Below are 21224 nucleotides of genomic sequence, written 5' to 3' on the forward strand. Positions count from 1 at the left end.
ACATATACATACACACACACACACACATACATACACACACACACACATCTCTCTCTCTGTCTATATATATATATATATATATATATATATATATATATATATATATATATATAGATATATGTCTGTCTCTATCTAGATATAAATAATTGATACCCACATTTACTACCCCATCAAAAATAAATAAAAGACAGGCAAGAGACCATTGTTAATCTATCATTAATTTATTTAAAAACAAAATCTAATAATGCCAATTGTGCTTTGCTCGAAGAAAGCAATAACAGAACAGGTGACATTTTTTGTTTTTTTTAGTAGCTGGTGATTTTTCATATAGTAACCACAAGTTCTCTGCTTGTGTTTTTTTAAGTTTCAATCTACAGTGTTCTTTTGGATTTCCACACAAAATAACCAGTTAACATGCACAAAAAAACAACAAAAACACAACCAAAGAACACTGCAGTGCTTTAAAAAGGCACCTGCTCCCCAGATACAGGCTTCTTTTTTTAACCTACAAAGTTACATAGTTGTAGAGGGATGTTATTAATGCAGCTTCAGTAGCGACGAGTCTCAACAATCCCCGTGAGCAGTTCATAAAAACTGTACCATATCTGTACTGACTTAATTGAGTATTATACAATATCACATTGACCTTTTTTTCTGGCTACAGATGAGATACATTCAAGAGGTAACAAATTTCACTTTGTCGCCTACACAATTATCTTTCTCTGCAACATGATTCACACACTTAGACTGTAAAATACAATTTTCAGGTTAAGTAGAATTCACATTGAAGTGTCGATGATTAAAGGCGACCAGAGGAAACATGCAGTACAGTACATAGAGTGGTTTTATCTTGGCGGAGGGTTCCCTCTCAGTGTGGGGACTTTGAAAGATTATGGGCTCAGAAATGCTTTGAATGTCAAGATGCTCCCTCTGCACTTGAGCGTGGACTATTTTTTGGGCACTCTGATCACACTCCCATTTAAATAACTTACTTTTCTCTTCTTCAACTTGCTATGGGTGTCCAATAAGCAACCTTTTCCATTCGTCATTTTGTACGGAGATTTGGAAAAACTGCATGAAAATATGCATGTTTAAAATATAAAGCTGATTGTTGAGGAAAAAGGCATTTAAATGAGTTAAGTAAGACTGTACGAGTTGTAGAACACTGTCAACAAGTCATTCAGTATATTCATTTAAATGTGTATTATCAGACACCTGATTCCCACTTACTTTATTGCCCTGGCAGATCAAGAATGCCTATTTCTAACATTCACACTGTCTTCACATGATCAATCTGGGATTTCTGTTAGTGTCCCCTCTAATAATGCCGACAATTCATCAAACTTACTCTGCCCTTTCCAAACACACCCTTTCTTTTTCATACACCAACATTAACATGGATGTTGTACATTTATGTTCACGTTCAATGCAAAATGTCCTCAGATATAGAATTACACACATAAGACAAGACCTAAATATTGAGTCCTGTTGTGTTATTTCACAATAAAAATTAAAACTGGTAAACTTTCTGCACATATACAAGGACTGAGCTGTGAGGTTTCACTATCAGGTCTTAATTTCATTCATGTTTTACTTTGGTAGTCTTGGTATGTTTTTCATGATGAACACATTCTGTTACTAAAGTTTTTATTCCCAACCTGTCTGATTTTTGAAATTTTTTTGACACTTGCATTTTAGAACAAAAAAATGTAAAACTATCAGGATCAGCTTTCTGGTAGTTTAAAATGTATTTATAGTACTTTTTAGATATAGTTATTTTTTGTTTCAGTGGTGCTAAAAATGTAAAGTGAAGCATTGCTATATACATGAAAAATAAAGAATAGGTAAACCTGACAGTTAACGACTATTATTTCGTTTTCAGAAACATCACTACGCCTCACGTCTTCTCCTTTCTTCAAGAGTTTGTTGACAGTACAACAGAGACACAATCATGTTCTCGCAAATAGCCAACTTTTACAGATGTGACCTTTTGTTCAGATGGATTACAAAGTGGATATGTACCATTTATTTTTACCACACTGCGGAGTTCCTCTGCCGTGCGAATGCCCAACCATTGGAGCAAAATTGCTCTTTCAGCAGTGATGCCGTAACGGCTTTTATACAATATGTTTATAATACAGGAAAAAAAATGGTGGTTATCCCAAATCTCTGCTTTCCCTGAAAAGGCATGACCAAAGAGGTTCTGAGCTTGTTGCGTTTGAACTTAAGTGGATGTGATGGCTGGTATTAAGTATTTGAAGCGCTGTGCTGTGACATTCATTGAAAAGTAAAAAAGGTGTTGCACAAACACAGAGATCAAAGTCACATTTCATCAAATCTCATGACAAAAAGTGAGTAACTGAAAGCACTTAGATATTAGTGGTTTGAATGCACTTAATTGTAGATACTTGTGATTTTAGGCTTCAACTGCACCAGACTTTCATCAGGTACATTTTGTGTTCAACTGATTTGCTGCTTATTTTTTTATATCTTAAACCAGTAAATGTGCAGTGCAACTGACCAACGCTGTCCTATTCTGACATTAAAGATTTGTAAATAACAATTTAGATACGTAAGCAATCTTTCAATCTTATGTTCAGACATTATTACATTTGAAGACACCTGAGTGCATATGTTTAAATGCACTATAAATGAGAGACATTGTTCATGTGGCCCATGTACAGGAATTTGTTAGTCATTAGCCTTTCATCAAACTACATTTTAACATGTTTCCTACTATGATAGTGGAGCACACTGAATACAGCAGTGTTACAAACGAGCAGAAAGAGTTAACATTAAAATGCCTTTGTTGTTGGTAATCTTTACCATTATTGTCTATGCATATTTTGTTGCTTGTATAGATGAAAAGGCAGCTTGCTTTGTTCGGATTGCTGTAAAAGTGATTCTTATTTACTAACCTGCTTGAGTATATTTTTCTGATAGTTTAAAATGTTAATCATTTTAAAACCTCATGACTTCACCACAAAGTTCACCAAGAGAGGATGATTCGCAGGAGGTACCTCTCCAAAGAACGATACATGTGTGTTATCAGCTGCACAGTTCTAAGACAGAGATCCATCGACTAGAAAAAAAACAAAGGGAAGACTGGCTTCAAGTCTCTTCCGGCTAACAATTAGCGGCTGTTACGTGAAGGCACTTCCTGGTAAAGCTTTCCACAGAGTAGCACCTGGGATTGTTTAGAAGTAACCAGTAGAAGCCCTTTATTGGAAGGAGCCTGGGGTCTGAGCTGGGCTGAATGGTGTCTCGGTCACAGCAGGGTAAAACCCAAGATGTACTGCAGGAGTTTGTTCCGATTGGCCTGAGGTAGAAAGGTGCTGCTCAGCTCCAGAGTTGTCAACCGGTTCTCTCTCCTCTCCTTCAGGACCTACAGAACATCACAACACCGGAGTAACATCTTAACACCACCCAAACCCTATCTTAACACTATACTGTATTGTGTTCATAAACTTAAAATTTACAATAAACACACAATTTAAACACACTCTTACCCCGAGCTCTTTGAATGTCCTCACTGTGTTCTTAACCAAGTAATGAGTTGCACTTTCACCTGGGAAAGAAAACAAACAAAGACTATACTAATTAAACACACTCATGACTGACTTTTTTATTTTAGAAATTTCTCTAGTTAATCTTCTATTTTGTATAAGTCAAGTTTGTCTTGGACTTGTGTCCATGCAGCATAAATCTGAGAGCATATTTATTCCAGGAACTGCTGGGGTTCAATAATGACTTTTCATTAATATCAAAGGATATTATACGGAATAATTAAACAGTGCCCTTTGTTTTTTTATTCCAAAAAAATAAGCCTTGATGATGGACATGAAACACCTCTGCAAGTGTACCGAATGTGGGGAAATACTGCAGTATTACCATAAGCAGCCACTCCTCTTTCTGTGCGGGTGAGCAGGTATCTGAAGAGCCTCTGGGTGTATTCGGATTCAGCCATGGGCTTACTCAGACTGTGGACGAATATCGCAGCCCCGCTGTAGGCTTCCAGCACAGGGCTGACAAGTCGCTGTAGGAAGACAAAGAACTCCTGGTGCTCTGCAGTGAGACTCACCTGATTGACAAAAACAGGGAGAGAAAGTGAACGACTGGAAAACTTTTCTAGAAGTTGGTGCCATGGTGGTGGTTCTGATGGATTTAATAAATTGTGCTTTTAATACTAAACTAGACCTTTAGGTAGCGATCTCTCTGCTCCTCTCCAAAGTCACTGTCCTCATCCTCCTCGTCGCTTCTCCAGGAAAGAGGCTCAGGAAACTTTTTTGGCCAAGGTTCCTCTGTGGGACTTGGACTCAGTTCCTCCTGGTCCTCCTGACACACACAAACAAAACCACACAAATAAGACAATCTGGGCCACCACAGTCCCACCACATATTACACATACGACTATTACAATGATTGTTAACAGTGCTTCCCAATATATTCACCGAGTCAACTTCCAGCATTAGTCACAGTGGATACTTTCATTTTTGTCCATCACCAATGAGGTTTCTATCTGTAAACTGACCTCAGCTACGTAGAGAACTCCGTACTGGATCAGCCGGGTCACTGCATCGTGAAAAACCTGGTAAATAGTCTGACAGGGCTGTGGGACAGAGACGAGGAGAGGGAGAGACAATGTGAAACATGAAAAAAACAAGTGGGTGTATTTAAAATCTGGTTCAATACCCAACAGCATCAACAGAACCAACACCCAAACTTTACACAACAGCTGATCTGAGATTCTGAAGGCTAAGATCAGTAGTCCAGACTACTACTACTACTATCAGAACTACTGTGATCATCAGTTAGAGACATTTTACATCAATTAATCAGTCAGGATAGATGTGTGATGACATTAGGTCTGATGAAGATCTAACATTGATATGGGCTGTTCATAATAAAGGATTTTCAAATTTCACTTCAGATACTGCAAAAAAGCAAATAGAGACATGAAGGTGTTTTGTTTGACAACTTAGGGAAGTCCTTCCAAAATGTACTCTTGCTACTTGGTGGACTCATTTTGTTTTCAGTGCAGTTTAGAAAGATGGCAACAATTGGCAGGACTTACTGGTGCAACAGCCACCTCATTGATAAGGAAGTGGGAGAGCCCAGCAGCCTTGCGGATGAGTCTCTCCTGACTAAGAGGAAGGCTACTGGGACCACCGGGCTGGTGATCGGACTCGGATTCTGCGACCAGCTCTCGCTGCAGTGACAGGATGCTGCAGGCTGCAGACAAATCATAAAGAAATGTCTTCAACATTTACGCCTGGGAAAACTAGCAACTAACTGATGGAATTTAAACATTTATCAACAACACACCCATGAGCAGGTATCCAAACCACCTGCTAAGCTTTTATTTATAGATACAGTATGAATCTTAGGAGAGGACTGTAGCTAAATTACAAAGATCAGTGATGAACCAGAGTGAGCACTGAACAAAAGAGCAACCTCTTGGCTCAACATACCAATAATTGCATCAGAAATGAAGACGTGAAAAAGGCAATTGCTGTAGAAGTTGAGCTCGAACAGTGCTGGTACAGTTTGACTGGGTGAGATGGTGAACTCTCCATTGCGATTTGCACTGCTGGTCACATTGACACAGTTTCCAAGGAGGTGGAGGGCACGCATGACCACATCCTCTGAGTTCCCCGAAAAGCCCAGATCAAAGTCCCGTGACAGGATCTCCTCCTTCATGTTGAAGAAGTCTTCTACCAGCTTGGACAACACCACCCCCTGGAGCAAAGTGGAAGAAAAATACAAGCAATTTGAAAAAAGGAAACATGGATCATGTCCAGAAATTGGTGACGAATCAAAACAAAGATTCAGTACAACAAAATGCAAGTCCTCTTGAGAATGTTTTATGACGCGCTGGCCAATTCCTCTGCACAGAAAGACAATTTCAGTAATTATTTTCTGTTGTTACTGTTACATCAGAGTGCCTGCAGAGGGCAGAGGCCCACTGCTAATGAACAGAGGTGGGTAGAGAGGGGATGCAGGAAGAGCGAGATCTCTAACAGAGAGAGACACTCATTACTGCCATGCAGAGGTATGTGACATTTGTATCACCTTGGTGTATGGGAGGGAGCATGGTGGGCAAGAGGTGAATTAATAGAGAAAATCTGAGGAACAGAAGGGTGAGGGGAAAAAAGAGGCACCCTCTATAGTGGCTACAGAGAGCACATGAAAGACTTACCTGTCTGTGTCTGTACAGCAGCAGACAGGCTACAATGTGAGTAGACATGATTGCTGATGACTTATTCGCCGCTGTGAGGGAAGATACAAAGAGGATATAATGAGCAACAGATTGACAAAAAGACTTCTGGAATTGGCCAGTAACAGCAACATGAGTATATATTTATTATACTAAATTTCCTATCTCTTTAGTAAGACTAACCATATGTTGTAACTCATATTTGAAAAATTTTGCATATTGTCATAAAATAAATTCACATCATATAAAAAAATATAGTGTGCCAGGTTTGTCCTGGGTAAGACATTTTCTTTGAACAAACACAGGGTTAAAAATATTCCAGAGTTGATTATCTTGATAACACATCAGACAGAGAAATGTAGTGTGTGTGTGTGTGTGTGTGTCTGTGTGTGTATGCTGGTGTGTACACATGTATTAGGACAAGGGGTTACTAGTGGTCATCTTTGGCATAGTTCAAGTTCAGGAGTGTAAAACATGTGTGGGCACTGGTACTGCATTCCTCCCCTCTTCTCTTCTCTTCTCTATCCTCCCCTTCCTCCTATTGGCTGAAAACAACATGCCATCCAGCTGGAGGCTTTGTGATTGGCTGAGTAAAAAGCAAATGGGCCTAGCATAGGAGAATGCAGCTGAATGAGCTGGGGAGAACCGGTTTCTGCAGTGTTACCCCAGGGCAAAAAGCCCTGAGCGATGTGAAGCGGATGGACTGATGCTGTGCTGTGTTGGATTTCAATTAATAAAGGCAGTATGATGGATAGCATTTCACATGTGCTGCCTTAGCTCCAGCAAGCAGGTGGACCTTTAACGAAGGATGAAAAGGAGATGCATGTGAAGAAGAAGATAAAAGAGGAATGCCTGATAAAGCAGCAAATATGTGCTCCAGTATCTTTAAAAAATGAGATGCGATAGGCTAAACAGTGCTATATGATATTTAACTAAATGCGGTCAGGTGACTTGTGACCTCTGTCACAAGTCAGTCTTCCTTGATTTCTTTCTATGCAAACAAAAACAAGCTAAAAATTCAAAGATTTAAGTTGCATTGCGGCTTTAGGTCACAAACTGGAGATTCTTGGTGAGGCTGATAACATAAATATTGTATAGTTAAGGTGTAGTAAGTCTACTGGCTGTGAATGAGTGAGTTTCTTACTGAAGAGGACATGCTTGGCCAGGTTGTTAATAAGTTGCCGTCTTAAGATGTCGTCGGGCAGCTGCTCTCCCTCCTGCCCTTCAAACAGCTGAGCCTCGGGTCTGGAATAATAATAACATGAAAACATGCAGGTTGATGGTTGTTTTATTATGTCAGCTTTATATGACATGTATCCTTTAATAAGGTGGTTTACATGTCAAAGCAAACAAAACACAAATTCATTTCACTAATTTGTTTCCTTCTCTCTTGTTGAACAGGTGTTTACAATATGTAAAAGATGCTGCTGCAAAACCAACGTAAGTACTAAATGATTTAAACCACCAATGTTTTAATATTTAGATGATAGCTTAGACTCAGAAAAACATGGCATGACTCTAAATACCTAAAATGCTTGAGCCTGCCCTGCATCCTACTTTTCTGCACTTTATCTTTATTCTGCAAACACTTTGTGTTTAAAATAGACACTAATCTGAACTGAAGTAAAGTTAATATCTTACCAATTATGTTTATTAATTTACCATTACCCTCCTGAACCTGTGGCTGTTCCTGCCCACTTTTACTTCCTCTGTTTATTTCCAGGCTTACGGCATAGTAATTACATGTCTCAGCCAACCACGCCATATATTTCAAAGATGGATATACAACTGTTTAGCATGTAAATGTTACTATACATGCTGTTTAAAATAGTATTTACAATTTATGTCCAGAGGGTTTTCAGTCAGCTCTGCTGGCAAGTGTTCTGAACTTGTGACTCCGCAACAGCTGGGATGATACACTGAATGACTGTATCAGTTTTATTATAAAGGGACAGCGCTTAACTGAACCCTGCCAGTGCAAACTGAAGCGCTGTGCTCAGATGTCAGATAACAGTCTCTGCTGTGAGGTAGCAGGAGGGAGAAGTCAGGTTTGTGGCATGAGGGTTCATAGTATCACAGGTGGGACTGTGAGACTGCTGGGTTATGCACGTGTACCGGTCTGATTGTCAGAGTAGAGAGTGTGTGCTTGCCCTTACTGTGCAGATATAATGGTGGGTGTCAAAGCGTGTTCCAGGGACACTGGTGGAGGAATATGGCGACTTCTCTGGGTGTCCAGGTACTCCTACATTTGTCGCACAAAAGGTTCATTACAAATATGAACTCAGACAGAAAACCACAGTGATGACTGAATGCTGGCTACAAACTTTTAGTATTTTCCCTAGTTATTAATGATTTGTTTGAGAAACCAAAGGAAACAACGATCTTTCATTGTAAGATTCCTTTTGAAGCTTTGCAACACCTTTAGCACTTTAAAGAGTCACACCAGTTATAATAGTAGCGTCTCTATACCAACCTCCACATGTGGACATAACAGCTGTATTTGTATAAAAGCTGATGTAAATCTGCAATCAGTCACCTTTAGGGAGAAGGGCTGGTTGAAGTCAACTCGAACACAACCGTAGTTCTTCCTCAGCATCCTGAACACTCCACATGCAATTCCCCACAAACTTTCATTCTTCTTAGGTTTACCCTGGTGGAATTGGGGAATCCAGATGGTTAACAATAATAATCATCATAACATATACTATATGAATACACACTTAAAATTTATTAAAAGTTATCTAACCTACTAATAAACTAAACCTTTTCTCACTTCCCTGATTTTTTTAATGAGGAAGACTTTGTAAAGGTATACACAAACAACAGACATCATTCAAGCACTTACCAGCTGCTCGCTATTGTAGTTGCCCTCAATAATACGATCATAAGAGATGCCAACTGGGACCACTAGTACGTCTGGGATGGACCCAGTGCACAGTGTGTCTACCACGATGGACAGCATGCCTGCACGCGCTGTGGACGGCTTACCGCTGCGGGAGCGGGTACCCTCCAGGTAGACCTCCAAAAACTGTTGCTGACGCAACAACTCCTCGGTATACTGAAGGAAGGTTGGTGAAACAGAGTAAATGTTCATGTGAGAATAGTGTGATAAAATTAATGACAAATGTGCAAACACTGTGTGTAAATCACACAACACTTTTGATGAAAATGCAATTTGCGGGAAAGTCTTTGACATTCTAAAATACAACACTGACTCCATTACAAGGTGGAAGTCAAGTAAAGTGAAGCCTATGCAGCTGCTGTACATACAGCCTGAATACAAGTTAAAATGAATGGTGGTCACTAACAGTCTGACCCCCAAACACACAGCAGGGAACTGGGCATGTGCCAAGGCAGCCATGTTGTGTAACGGTATCCATCTAAGCACCATATGTACAGTGCACAGCTGTGTCTCACTATGTAGACACTTCTAAGAAGAGGAGCTTTGTCCCGAAATGGACTCTCGCTGTGGCATTTAGAGTAAGCTGTGAAAAGGACAGAGACTCAGGTTCGGCTTTCACAGGAGCAGCAAATTAGAACAGCATATGGCTTTTTTATGCTTGTACTTCTGCCTGTGAAGGACTTCAGAAAGTTACAATTTATGTGAGCAACACAGGCATATCAGATTGAAATCTTATTTTATACCAAATTAAAGTATTACATGGTGCACTTTCCACAGTTATGGTGGCAAATTTGTATACTCCGTTTAGTGGGATGTGTGGTAAAATATAGGTGATAAAATGTAGATCATCATTTCCAACAGTTTCTCATATGTTCAGCTGATAATCTTATTTTAGGGGTAGAATACACAGCCCTTGTTGCTTCATTAGTCTTAACTTTCTTACACAAACTCCAAAAATACAAATTAACAGCAATTTTCAACTCTGATAGACTGGTAAAAATTAGGTAAATCCACTAAGCAGCAGAACTATTTTGTAGAAAGCTCATTTAGAGCCTTCACGCTACAAGTAGCTTATGATGACAAAGCATAAATATTAACATTAGTAGCCATTCACATTACTTCTTCTTCCAGTTTTCTTAATTAGTAGAAGCTTGGTGAGGCACATTATCCAAATACTAGAGCTGAACAAAAGCTTCCGATTCCAGTTTTAATCATCTTCTAATTTCTCAGTCAGTCAAAGTCTATTAAAAAAGCTTTTGCACCAGTGACTTTCTTGTGATGCAAATTGCACACGTCAGGGTGAAAAGAAATTCCAACCAGCGTCACAGCTGGAAAGACCTAAATGATTTACCAATGCAATAACATCTTACATTGACTTACACTGCATAAAAAAGGCTCACAAACAGTATGTCAACCATTTTACAGACACTTTTTGTGATATTTGAAAAGCAAAACAATCCATCACTAACATTATTATGTTCACAATTTTACATGATTGATTTTTTGACAGATTTTTTAAATTTTACAATTTTAATAATAAACCATCAGGTTACATTACTACTCTTCATGTGATACTATGCCATTAATGATAATCTGTCTAAGTATGGGTTGGATTTGGTCAGTACAGTCAAGAACAGCAGCATATCTCAGCCAAATACCTCCTTACTTTTACAGCAGACGTTTACAGAAGTTACTTAGACACTACTACAGGATAACAACGGGTAAAATGCTATAACACGTTAAATTGAGCTGTAGACTTATTGTACAGTATACCTGAAAATGAAGACTAGAAAAAGAAAAAGATGGCCTAACATTATGTAACCAAGGCATTTAACTCTCCATCACTTGGGAATGAAAAGAGCACACAGAACAGAAAAGCATGAAGACAACCTGCAGTTAGATAATAAATCATGCTAAGGAAAACACACACACACACACACACACACACACACACACACACTCTCTATTTAGGAACAATGTGTTAAACCAGCCTTTACCGTAGAAGATAAATAGACTCTTGGGACTTACTGCATGTAACAGTGATCTGTACAAAATGTCTTTCTTCCCATCCCCCGTCTCCTCCATTCTCCTTCGTATGAAGAATCCTCCAAGTTTACGGATAAGGGTGCTGAAAACAAATAATCAATAATGATCAATCGGCTGCCACACTAAACTTTATACATGGCAGCAGTGGTGTGCTTATCCTTTTTAGTTGGTCTGCACCAACACTATCAAATATACTGTTGTCAACAAATGTAATTTTCTAAATTGTGATAGTCCAGTAATTACTAGAGGGCAATAATGGGTATTGTGATGTCATTGTGATTAAGGGGTATCACTGTACTGTAATGATTCCTCTTTTTTTTTTTTTTTTTTTTTTTAAATGTGATTATTGTGATTATTCAAGTGTTGCTGACAGCTGCACATAATGGTTTCCCTGCAATTTGGAATAGTATGCATCCTATTCCTTTCTTTACCTATAGATTTTAATTAGCTTTTGTGCTGAACCAGTCAGTTGTATACATGTATGTCTATAACATTATTTTCGATAACTTCAGTTTTTTAAGAAAAGATGAGCTAGGTTGATACTTCTGGGGGCAATATCATAAGCACACATGTACCATAGCAGATCAGTTGTAGAACCTCAAATACTATAAGGCTGGCTGCCTAGCTATTTACAGAATACTCTATCTAAAAATCAGTGTCAATCATAAGTCTCACTCTTCAGTTCAGCTTTAATTTCCTTTCTTGTGATATCAAACTGAGCTTGTGTGTTTTAACTTACAGAGAGCAGAAATATACCTTATTGCCAGATCAAACTTGACATGAGGCTTTGTGGGGTTTTTACCTGAGGATAGGAATGCTTAGATTGTTTCCAGCAGCAATGTGTGGGGCTTTGATGTTGTGACAGAAGAGGATCAACGTGATGAGCAGGTAGTCGATGTGGGATTTGTGAACAGGGAGGAAGACCATGGGCACATTTTGCTGAAAAGAGAAGACACATATCATTTTAAAATAAAAAGATGATTTCTCAGTGCAGATGGGACAAGACTCCAGTTTTAAAAACTGACAATGGATATGAGAGACCAAACCTTTCTGTGTCTTCTAATTTGATTGAATTTCTCCAGTGAATACACTATACATTTACCATGTATCCATCAAAAATGTTTTGTCATGGTCAATATCTACAACTGCACTGATAATAAAAACACATAATAAAACAAAAAAATAAACACATAGCCAAGAGTAAGTTAGATTGCTGTAAGACAATGTGTTTATCTATCACAAATATGTGTATCAGATCATGTAGTGACAGCATAATCCATGTTCTTTCTGTGTGCAGTTGCTGCTGACCTCTGTAGCAGCTTTCTTGACCATTTCCAGCTGGCCCTTGTGGATCTGGATGCTCCAGAAGAAACCATTAAAGAGCCTCAGGAGAACCCACCCTGTCAGCCTGAACAAAAAATACAAGTGAAAATGTGGAACAGAAACCAAAACTTAAGCTGAGTCCATTTTAGTGGTAACATAATTACTACAGTACAATGAAATAGCCATGCAATATCAATCAATCAAAAACTAAAAAGCAACTTAGGTGACATTAATAAACAGTACATACCTAATAAAAGCTGGGGAAATGTTGGCCACCATCTCCTGAAGGAAGGCCCGGGCTTTCTGCTTCACTTTACTGACAGCTTTGTGCTCCTGGCCAGGCTGGCAGGCTGCAGTGTCCAAATCTGTGGCTACATTCACAATAGCACTCTCCACACTATGATGGGCAAAAGCATAGCACAAACATGAGGTTGCACCATCTAACCTATGGATGCCATCATTCAAAAGGTTTGAGTGCTACATTTCTTCAGTCAAAATTTCACTTAATCTGGTCTCTTTTGTACACTTAATCCCCACATGTCATTAGTGTTTCCACTCCCTTATTTATACTGTAACTATTTATACTGTTTATTATGTTGGTCTATTCTGTACACACGGCATCTATTTCATGTCTGTCTGTCCTTGGAGAGGGATCCCTTCTCTGTTGCTTTTCCTGATGTTTCTTCCTCCCCCCATTTGAAGGGTTTCTTTGAGGGAGTGTTTCCTCATCTGCATCAAAGGTCAAGGGATAGAGGGGGTTGTATGTTGAACAGATTGTAAACCCCCCGGAGGCAAATTTGTGATCTGTGATATTAGGCTATATAAATAAAACTGACTTGACTGTATTATTTAATAATACTAATGTTGCACAGGTTTGGAGTTTTATTCCCGCAGGAGCCACTACATACTCTCATGATGCTCAGTTGCACTGTGATGGCACATTCCAATAAAAGGCTCACGTTACATTAAATCTTACCTGCTGTTGTTGAGCACATTGTCCACTACATTCCTGGTGAACATGTCCTTGTTGACGTCTCTCTCCATGACAAACAGCACATAACTCAGCCTGCGTGCCAGCCAGCCCCGCTGTCTGCGTGAGCACACACAGACACTAATGTACACACAGAAACATGTACACAAATATACTGTATGCATGGCTGCTCTGAAGATGCATTAACATATTTTGAATAGAATATGTGATTTACATATCTGTAGATAATAACATTTAATCAAAATCTATCACTCATAAATACAGTCACACACACAATAAATGGTATATTTTAATTGTTGTGTTAAAAGACAGTCAGACTGTTAAAACAAAAGCTGTGCGCCGACTGGCATACTTCACAGTGTTTTCCCAAGGATTTTTTTCAGGGGGGATGGTGGACGCCATGGAACTACTAGTGTCGCAGAGCGGGCATGTTACGGATATGTGGTGTCCTTGTACACGTGGTGCACTAATTTGACTGATTTTCCATTAATTTACCAGAGATCAGCTGTGGCAGATAAACACACAGCTTTCTCAACAACAACAAAGGTCAGTACTGCTCCACCTTGCTGAGCTTATATATGAGACAAGTCCATAGACAGTATAAAACATTTATGTAGTGTCTGTGACATCCCCTATAGATTTCTAAATAGCCGATGTGAAGCTCAAAGTGGCCACGGACAGCTCCGGCCGTCGCCATCTTGGTAGTGCCTGACTTTGGCTAACCTGCCTGTTGTGGGCCGAATGACGCCTGGTTGCTGAAACCACCTAGCGGCTAGTCACCTGTGACGGTATACATCTGTATACATCTACATAACTTTAAGCCTTAATATAATTTAAACAGGTGGATTATATAAAAAATAACCTCATGTACAGTTTTAATGAATGGGGAAATTAGCTACAGAGACCAAAACTGTTTTTTGTACCAGGCTGTAAACATGTTAATTTCTACTGTAAAGTTGGGCATTTTAACATGGTGCTATGAGGATTGACCCGCTTTTGGAGCCAGCCTCAAGTTACCACTCGATGAAATGCAGTTTTTGTCATTTTAGGTTGGCTTCATTTTTCAGCACCGGAGATTGCTGCTTGGACAAGACTGATTTTCTTGTCCAGACAAAACTAATAATACTAACTTGTCCAAATTGACTTCAGCCCATCTTGGCTATGGGATGTCTATATCTACACTCTAATACAATGCAGAATAAAAACTCGATTAACCTGTGCAAATTGCACATTCTAGACTTCACAGAAACAAACTGCATACAACAAGATTTATACTAAGCTCATGTTTATATTATTTGGGGTTGAGGTATTAAGGTGTCTTACTGCTTAGATCAGTGCATGTGCCCGATGTCCACAGAAAAACACTTTAAATGATTCCTCTGCCTGCCTTTCCACTGTTTTACAGCTTGGTCCTCTTGACCTAAAGCCATTTATCATACACAGGTTGTTAGGAAGGCTAGTACCGGGCTGCACTGTATTCACTGTACTAAAACAGTTTCTGGTCCTGTTGCAATCAAATTTCTGAGTCATCAGATGCAAAAGCACCATGTGAAAAGCCAACGAGCTCAACATTTAATTTGAGGAGTTGAATATGTTCCTGTTGCGAAGCCAATGAACTGCACAGAGCAAAATCCTGTGGAAGGTAGTGCTGAACAATTTGGGGAAAAAATATAATTGCAATTTTTCTGCCAGATATTGCGATTATGATTCGATTTGCAATTATTATTTTCTAAAAGTTCAATATTCATTGCTAGTCTATTTTTGACTGAAGCCACGACAAGCAGCACAGAGCAGATGAACCAGGCAGGAAGTCAGACACAGAACAGCGGAAAGAATCCGGTCAATTTTCAAAATAAAAACACCCTGTGCAGACTCCTGGTTGTATGTCAACAATAAACACAGTTAAAACAATTTAACAATATAACCTACTTAACCATAGTAGAAGCACAAAAAGCACGGACAACTGAACAAATTAACAAAATCTGAACAAGTCAGCAAAATCAGGCAGGCAAAACACTTTTTAAGGCGAACAAAACCATGGCACAGCCGCTGCCTTGTGTCGGTTCGGTCTACGCCATAATCCCACCTTTTCCTCCAGTTTTGTTTATTGTAAAATGTACACGCCCTGTGCCCACTCCATAGGAGAAGCATGCCGCTTGTGATTGGCGAGCAGATCGGTCACACAACGACAAAATGGAATGAATTTTTAACTGCATGACTGCTTAAAACGGGTCAGATGCGCTGCATGATTAACCTACATTTTAATCGCCGTCTTCACGATTAGCTAATTGCGTTCTTTCAAATTGCAATTTCGATTTGAAAACAATTAATAGTTCAGCCCTAGTGGAAGGGATACCATAATAGAGTAGATTTCACTTTCTTTACCTAGTGTGGGTCTCATTGATGTAGATGACGTTGCGCAGTCCCAGAGATGGAATACTGGGGTTGAAAAGTCTCTCCTGGGACACAAACAAAAAGGTTTATGGTTATTGTGAAGAAGAAGATATGGATTTGAACGGTCAAGATAACCTTTATCCTACTACGAGCCTTAGAGACAGTGATGATAAAAACATTTTTGCAAGCAATGCAGACTGGATTCCAGATAAGAAATCGTTAAAGAGCTGAACAAGCTGGAGCCACTAGTGTCATCTTGAGATACTGTGTCACACCAACCTAAATGTTACACAAACTCAGTCTGATCTGATTTTGCTTGTTATTTATACAGTAGTTCTTAAGCCTGTGCTGGAAGAACTTGTCTTTCTGTTGCCATTTCATTGGTTCATCTCAAATCATTGTCTTGTCACCACTGCTGCAGGCAAACTTACTCCCTTTGCAGCAACTTTAAGTTGTGTTTCACACATGGTTTTGAAGGAAATGTGTTTAAAATACCCTATCCCAAGGCATTCTACGCCCTAGGCAACAAATATTGCCAGTTGCTGTAGCATCTTTAAAAAAACAAAACAAGTTAGACTTTCACTCTGATCATGTAAATATTGTGGGGACAGACAGACATTTGCAAATCAGGCAGTTATGAGATGACGAGACCAACATGCATGTTAAATCGTTTTGGCAGGTGCTGTATACTGCATACTGCTACTTTTCTTTTTAGTTATAAGCATTTAAATTATAACAAATAACACCCTGGACCTGACTAATGATGACATTTAACTACCTGTGGTGTAACTTACCCAGCTCTGTGGTGTACAAGAGTGACAGCAACGGCCAACGAAGGGCCTCTTTCTGTTCAGCAGGCCCTCCTTCCACGTGCTGGCAACACAGCGCAGGACTGAGGGGCTGGTGCTGCGGTCCTTGAAACCCATCCACACGCAAACAATCATTTAAGTTAAAAAGGTACTAAATATCACATATAAAAAGATTTTAAGGTATAACAGCATAACAAAGATGAAATCATTGATCTCCGTGTGTGGCTCACCGAGTCATCATTGGGATGTTTCCAGCGGTTACACCACTGTTCTCCATTGTTGACCTGCAGCAACAAGCCATCTGACACCTCCATTTTCTCTGCTGTCCTTTCCTCTCCCTCCAGATCACACACCACTAGCTGGCAAGCTGTAAAGACATAGAGGTATCATAAGGTTATATTTTAATTTACCTTACGTTAGACAATATTTTAATAAATTTTTTGTGTGGGACCACAAGTTGGTCAGATCATACTTCAAATAGTCCACATTGAGGGACTATTTGCAAATGTCTGAAAGTCTAACTGGTCCCAGTCAAGGAAGGAGAAGAACAGCTAGTGAGGAAAACAATCAACAACCCAACATCCCTGACCTAAACCCCACACATGTGGACAGACTGGAATAAGAAGAACAATAATAAAGATGGAACAGTTTAAAGATTTAAAACAATATATAAGACATAATAAATAACTCTTATAGGTACTTGCATAAAAGATGATAAGTGTAAGAAGAAAACAATTTTCTGCCCTTACACACATGGGCATCTTAAAAAGAAACTACTGACACGTAAAAAGGCAGATTAAAACTGAATTGGAATCTCGAACTCCTACTGTACTTGCTAGACTACTTATTCTAAACAAGGTCAGTGTGAAAATAACAAGGTGCTCAATTAATAAAGAGAATTTAAGAGTAGCAGATACATATTTAGCTTAGAAGAAGAAGATATACTTTATTAATCCCACTCACACACAACCCCAGCAGTTGGGGGTTCAAGCTTGCTCAAGGCCACCTTTGGCAGTGTCCAGGAGATGAACTGGCACCTCTCATGTTACCAGTCCACACTCTCAAACCAGCGACCCTCCAGGTTCAAAGTCAAGTCCTTACAGACTGAGCTACTGCCTCCCTCAGATATAAATATATAGTATATATATTCTTTGAATATAAAGAAATGTTAGGTTAATCTTTTTAGACTAAGTGAAAATAAATTGTGCAACAACAGGATTGCTTCATATTTGTAGAATACAAAGACAATATTGGTACTGTAATATATATATATATATATATATATATATACACACACACACACACATATCTCTTGCGATCTCTCCACATGCTGCAACATCTGCCCCTGCTCAGCATTTTGAGTGCACTGAGCGTGAACCAGATCTCACGATCTTCAACAGGAAAGTCAAAGAAACTACTAACTAAAAAAAAAAGTAGGCCCATTCCACATGATGCATCACCCTGAAAGTATGAGTTGGGTTCACTTAACAATTATTTGCTCCAGTCAGATTTTTTGAGTAATGTCAGGGTTACATTGTTTAATTGGTCCCTAGACACTTAAGATACATTTCATGAGCTGGTCTACTGTGTTTCAAATAACTGACAACAATCCACAGCAAAAGGTGTTGTGCATTACACGCCCAAACATCTGAGACTGAACGACCTTTGGGAACAACCAGGTGACAGTCCTGCTAAGAGAAAAGTCTATTATGCAAATCAAATGGCTGGATTTATTTACATTGGTTTTACTTTACTCCATTCCAATATCATCTAATCATTCTTTTAAGTCTATTTTTTACATGTTTACTTCTGATAGTGAGCCATTTTAAATACTGGTATGCTTCCAGAGAGGGTGTGTGCTGAACACCTACAAGTCTCCTACAATTGGAGTATGGTTATTGCGAAATAAAGGTACTTATAAAGTACTGAACTGCACAACCTCAGCTACTTAAAACAATGATGGATGAAATTTACTAAATGAAATGGAGTTCAAAATAGGACTAATACAGGGAGAGGCTATAGGCATTGTTAATATCTCTCTGAAATGACACTATATTATCTAAACACTTAAGAGTTTTTTAAGCTTTATTTGTTTTAAATGTTGTATAATTGGCTGATATTTTCGGATGACGTTCGGAAGATTAAAACACTGTGAAATACAATTTCAAGCCATTTTGTGATCTGAAATGACCACATAAACATCACCCATCTATCTTGTTAACAGTTTATTACAACGTAGGTGTGTAGCATCTGGGCCCCAAATACCTACAAAGACAATAAACATTGCCCCAGTCTGCCTGTCCCCAATTGTTTTCTGTCTGAGAAAACAAAATGAGCAGGTGAATGAGGTGGTCACTCCAGTGGGACATGCTTGGCTTGGTTTGTTGTCCCCACATTCTCAACATTTCAGCGCTGTTTGAAAGACAGTTGTCTGAAGTGCTGTTCAGTAAAGTCAAACGGAAGCAACCAGCCATTAACAACACATCCTCTAATTTGGATGATAAACAGTGATGTTTACCAATGAAGTGTTTTTCTGACACAAAGTGCAAATGGAGCAATAAACCACAGCCAGTGCCTCTCATTAGTTAGAAAATGAGTTAGTGAGTCAGTTTATGAATGAAAGCTTTCACACAAAACATGGAAAAAGATGTGTGTCACTTAAGGGACAGAGTAGATCCATCTTTCTGTGAAAGACTGAGGGAGATAGCAGACACGCAGGCCTCTTTGCAAAAACCTTCCTGCCTTACTAGTTTTCAGCAGTCAACGAATGCACTTTGAGCCATTTTGTCCTGTTGTGATGGTACAAGGTGGTAGGCACACTGATGAGGGAAACCGGGTTTTTAAAAGGGTCAATGGCCGAGAGTACTTCACTCGATGGGGTGACTTTGTTGGAAGCAAAACAAAGAAGTTGAAGAATGAGGAGCTGTGGATATTAGGTAACAAGTGAAGCTATCCACAATGAAACATTGAAGTTTCCATGCAAGTAAATATATTGACTAATGTATAAAGGAGCTATATTGTCAATTTTTGTCTTCAACTTGAAAAAAATACATCCTTTTGTAATATCTTAATCATATCCACATATAAGAAGCATAAACATTCAGATAATATATAGTGCTACTTTGAATGTACCAGGAAGCACACACCAACATACAATATTTATCAGCCCAGGCAGGCATGGATCTTGGATCTTTACAGACAGCCATATTAAGTAAACAGCGAATTTGGTCATGTTTTGGATTATTTTATTCTGTTAGTAATTTTACAATTAAGAAACACATACTAAGCATGGCAAAACCACAATCTCCTCCTCATCAAATTGCAACGTTGCTGAACAAAAAAACACTACTCATTTTTAAGATATTATCATCTCATCTCCCATTAATCACATTTTATTTATCCGTTTATCGTCAAAAACAAAAAAACACCTGTTCATAAACATTGGACTAGGTTAATCCGTCTCACACACTCCGAGCTGTCTGCAATAATCAGGTCAAACAGGAGAAGTCTCTGTGTGACAGATGGTGAGCTAGCCGTGCAGACAACAATGGCACAAACCAGGCAGCCTGATGATGTCTGGCTCGGCTTACAAAGTAACGCCGTTTTGTTTGGCTAACGCTGCAACCTCCTCATAATACCTGGTTAAATAGCTCCAATTGCTCAATTTTTAGGTTCGTGTGACGTTATTAAACGATGACTTGTGCAGTTTCTCTGACCGTCTCCCGGCACATCGCATGGCATGCTGCCGAGCCTCATGAGGCAAACCTGACGTTAGGGCTTAACGGACTCGCCGTACCTAGTAACGTTAGCATGGAGTCCATTTAGCCCGATACGTTAATGAGCACGCGGTTAATGTTAAATTAATTAATGTCACGGGAACATACGTGGCAAACCGAGGTTAGACGTAAAACCCCATACTGCAAAAGGTCCACTTGACTTCAATGTCAACGTAAAGTTAACCGGCTAACGTGAGGTTATGCCACTAAAATTCGCCATAATGTGATTTAGCTTTTACCGGCCCCACATGGTTCAACGACGTCGTATAAGCCAACATTACAACGTTACTGTTTCCATGACAGTACCACACGCGCGGCATTAGTAAACAGTGAACTTACTTCAATGTTTGCGATGCGAGCTAGCACTAGCACGCTAACCAGGCTCGCGAGAACGAAATTCCACTTACCTTCAATGTTGTGTTACGCTGACTCATATCTCAAAAATTAAGTCGTCGACAAAACTGCAGCCAGCCGTTGTTTGGGTCCTTTAGTGCCCTTGTGTCTCCCACAACAAGTAAGAAGACCGGACGGCACAGGTCTGTCAAACAGAAATGTGTCACAGGAGGTAGGAGCGCTGTTGTTTTGGTACAGCGGCGAACAGCGAGCGGTGTCTTTCTTTCAGCAGCCAACAGAGGGCAGCACTGCGCCAATCTGATCTGACCATACTGCATTTTTTTCCTGCTACTCACTCATATCAACTTCGACACTGGAATGATGTTTCGAACTGTTTTTCTTTTGTGATATCAGGTATATCTATATCTATGGC

The 21224-nt window shown here is 39.3% G+C and overlaps 1 protein-coding gene across 2 annotated transcripts; it reads right to left on the reverse strand.

The window, feature by feature from the left end:
- Positions 1-202: 202 nt before the first annotated feature.
- gpam (glycerol-3-phosphate acyltransferase, mitochondrial) lies at positions 203-21189 on the reverse strand. 2 transcript variants are annotated; one of them, XM_038736513.1, is made up of 21 exons: positions 20866-21189; positions 16913-17049; positions 16668-16799; positions 15865-15938; positions 13465-13578; positions 12736-12885; positions 12474-12573; positions 11968-12104; positions 11148-11247; positions 9063-9275; positions 8754-8867; positions 8374-8459; positions 7362-7462; positions 6200-6270; positions 5472-5739; positions 5075-5232; positions 4532-4609; positions 4198-4335; positions 3892-4081; positions 3510-3568; positions 203-3385 (listed from the first exon to the last, which is right to left on the reverse strand). In XM_038736513.1, exons 2-21 carry the CDS (start codon positions 16994-16996, stop codon positions 3269-3271), a joined length of 2484 nt encoding a protein of 827 aa, XP_038592441.1. In that variant the 5' UTR covers positions 16997-17049; positions 20866-21189; the 3' UTR covers positions 203-3268. The 2 variants fall into 2 exon arrangements, with proteins under 2 accessions (XP_038592441.1, XP_038592443.1); XM_038736515.1 differs by having other exon boundaries at positions 16668-16787; positions 20866-21188.
- Positions 21190-21224: the final 35 nt, after the last annotated feature.

The sequence above is a fragment of the Micropterus salmoides genome, unplaced genomic scaffold, assembly GCF_014851395.1.
Source record: "Micropterus salmoides isolate LMB-PRFRI ecotype aquatic unplaced genomic scaffold, ASM1485139v1 Ms_hic_scaffold_21, whole genome shotgun sequence".
Taxonomy (NCBI): domain Eukaryota; kingdom Metazoa; phylum Chordata; class Actinopteri; order Centrarchiformes; family Centrarchidae; genus Micropterus; species Micropterus salmoides.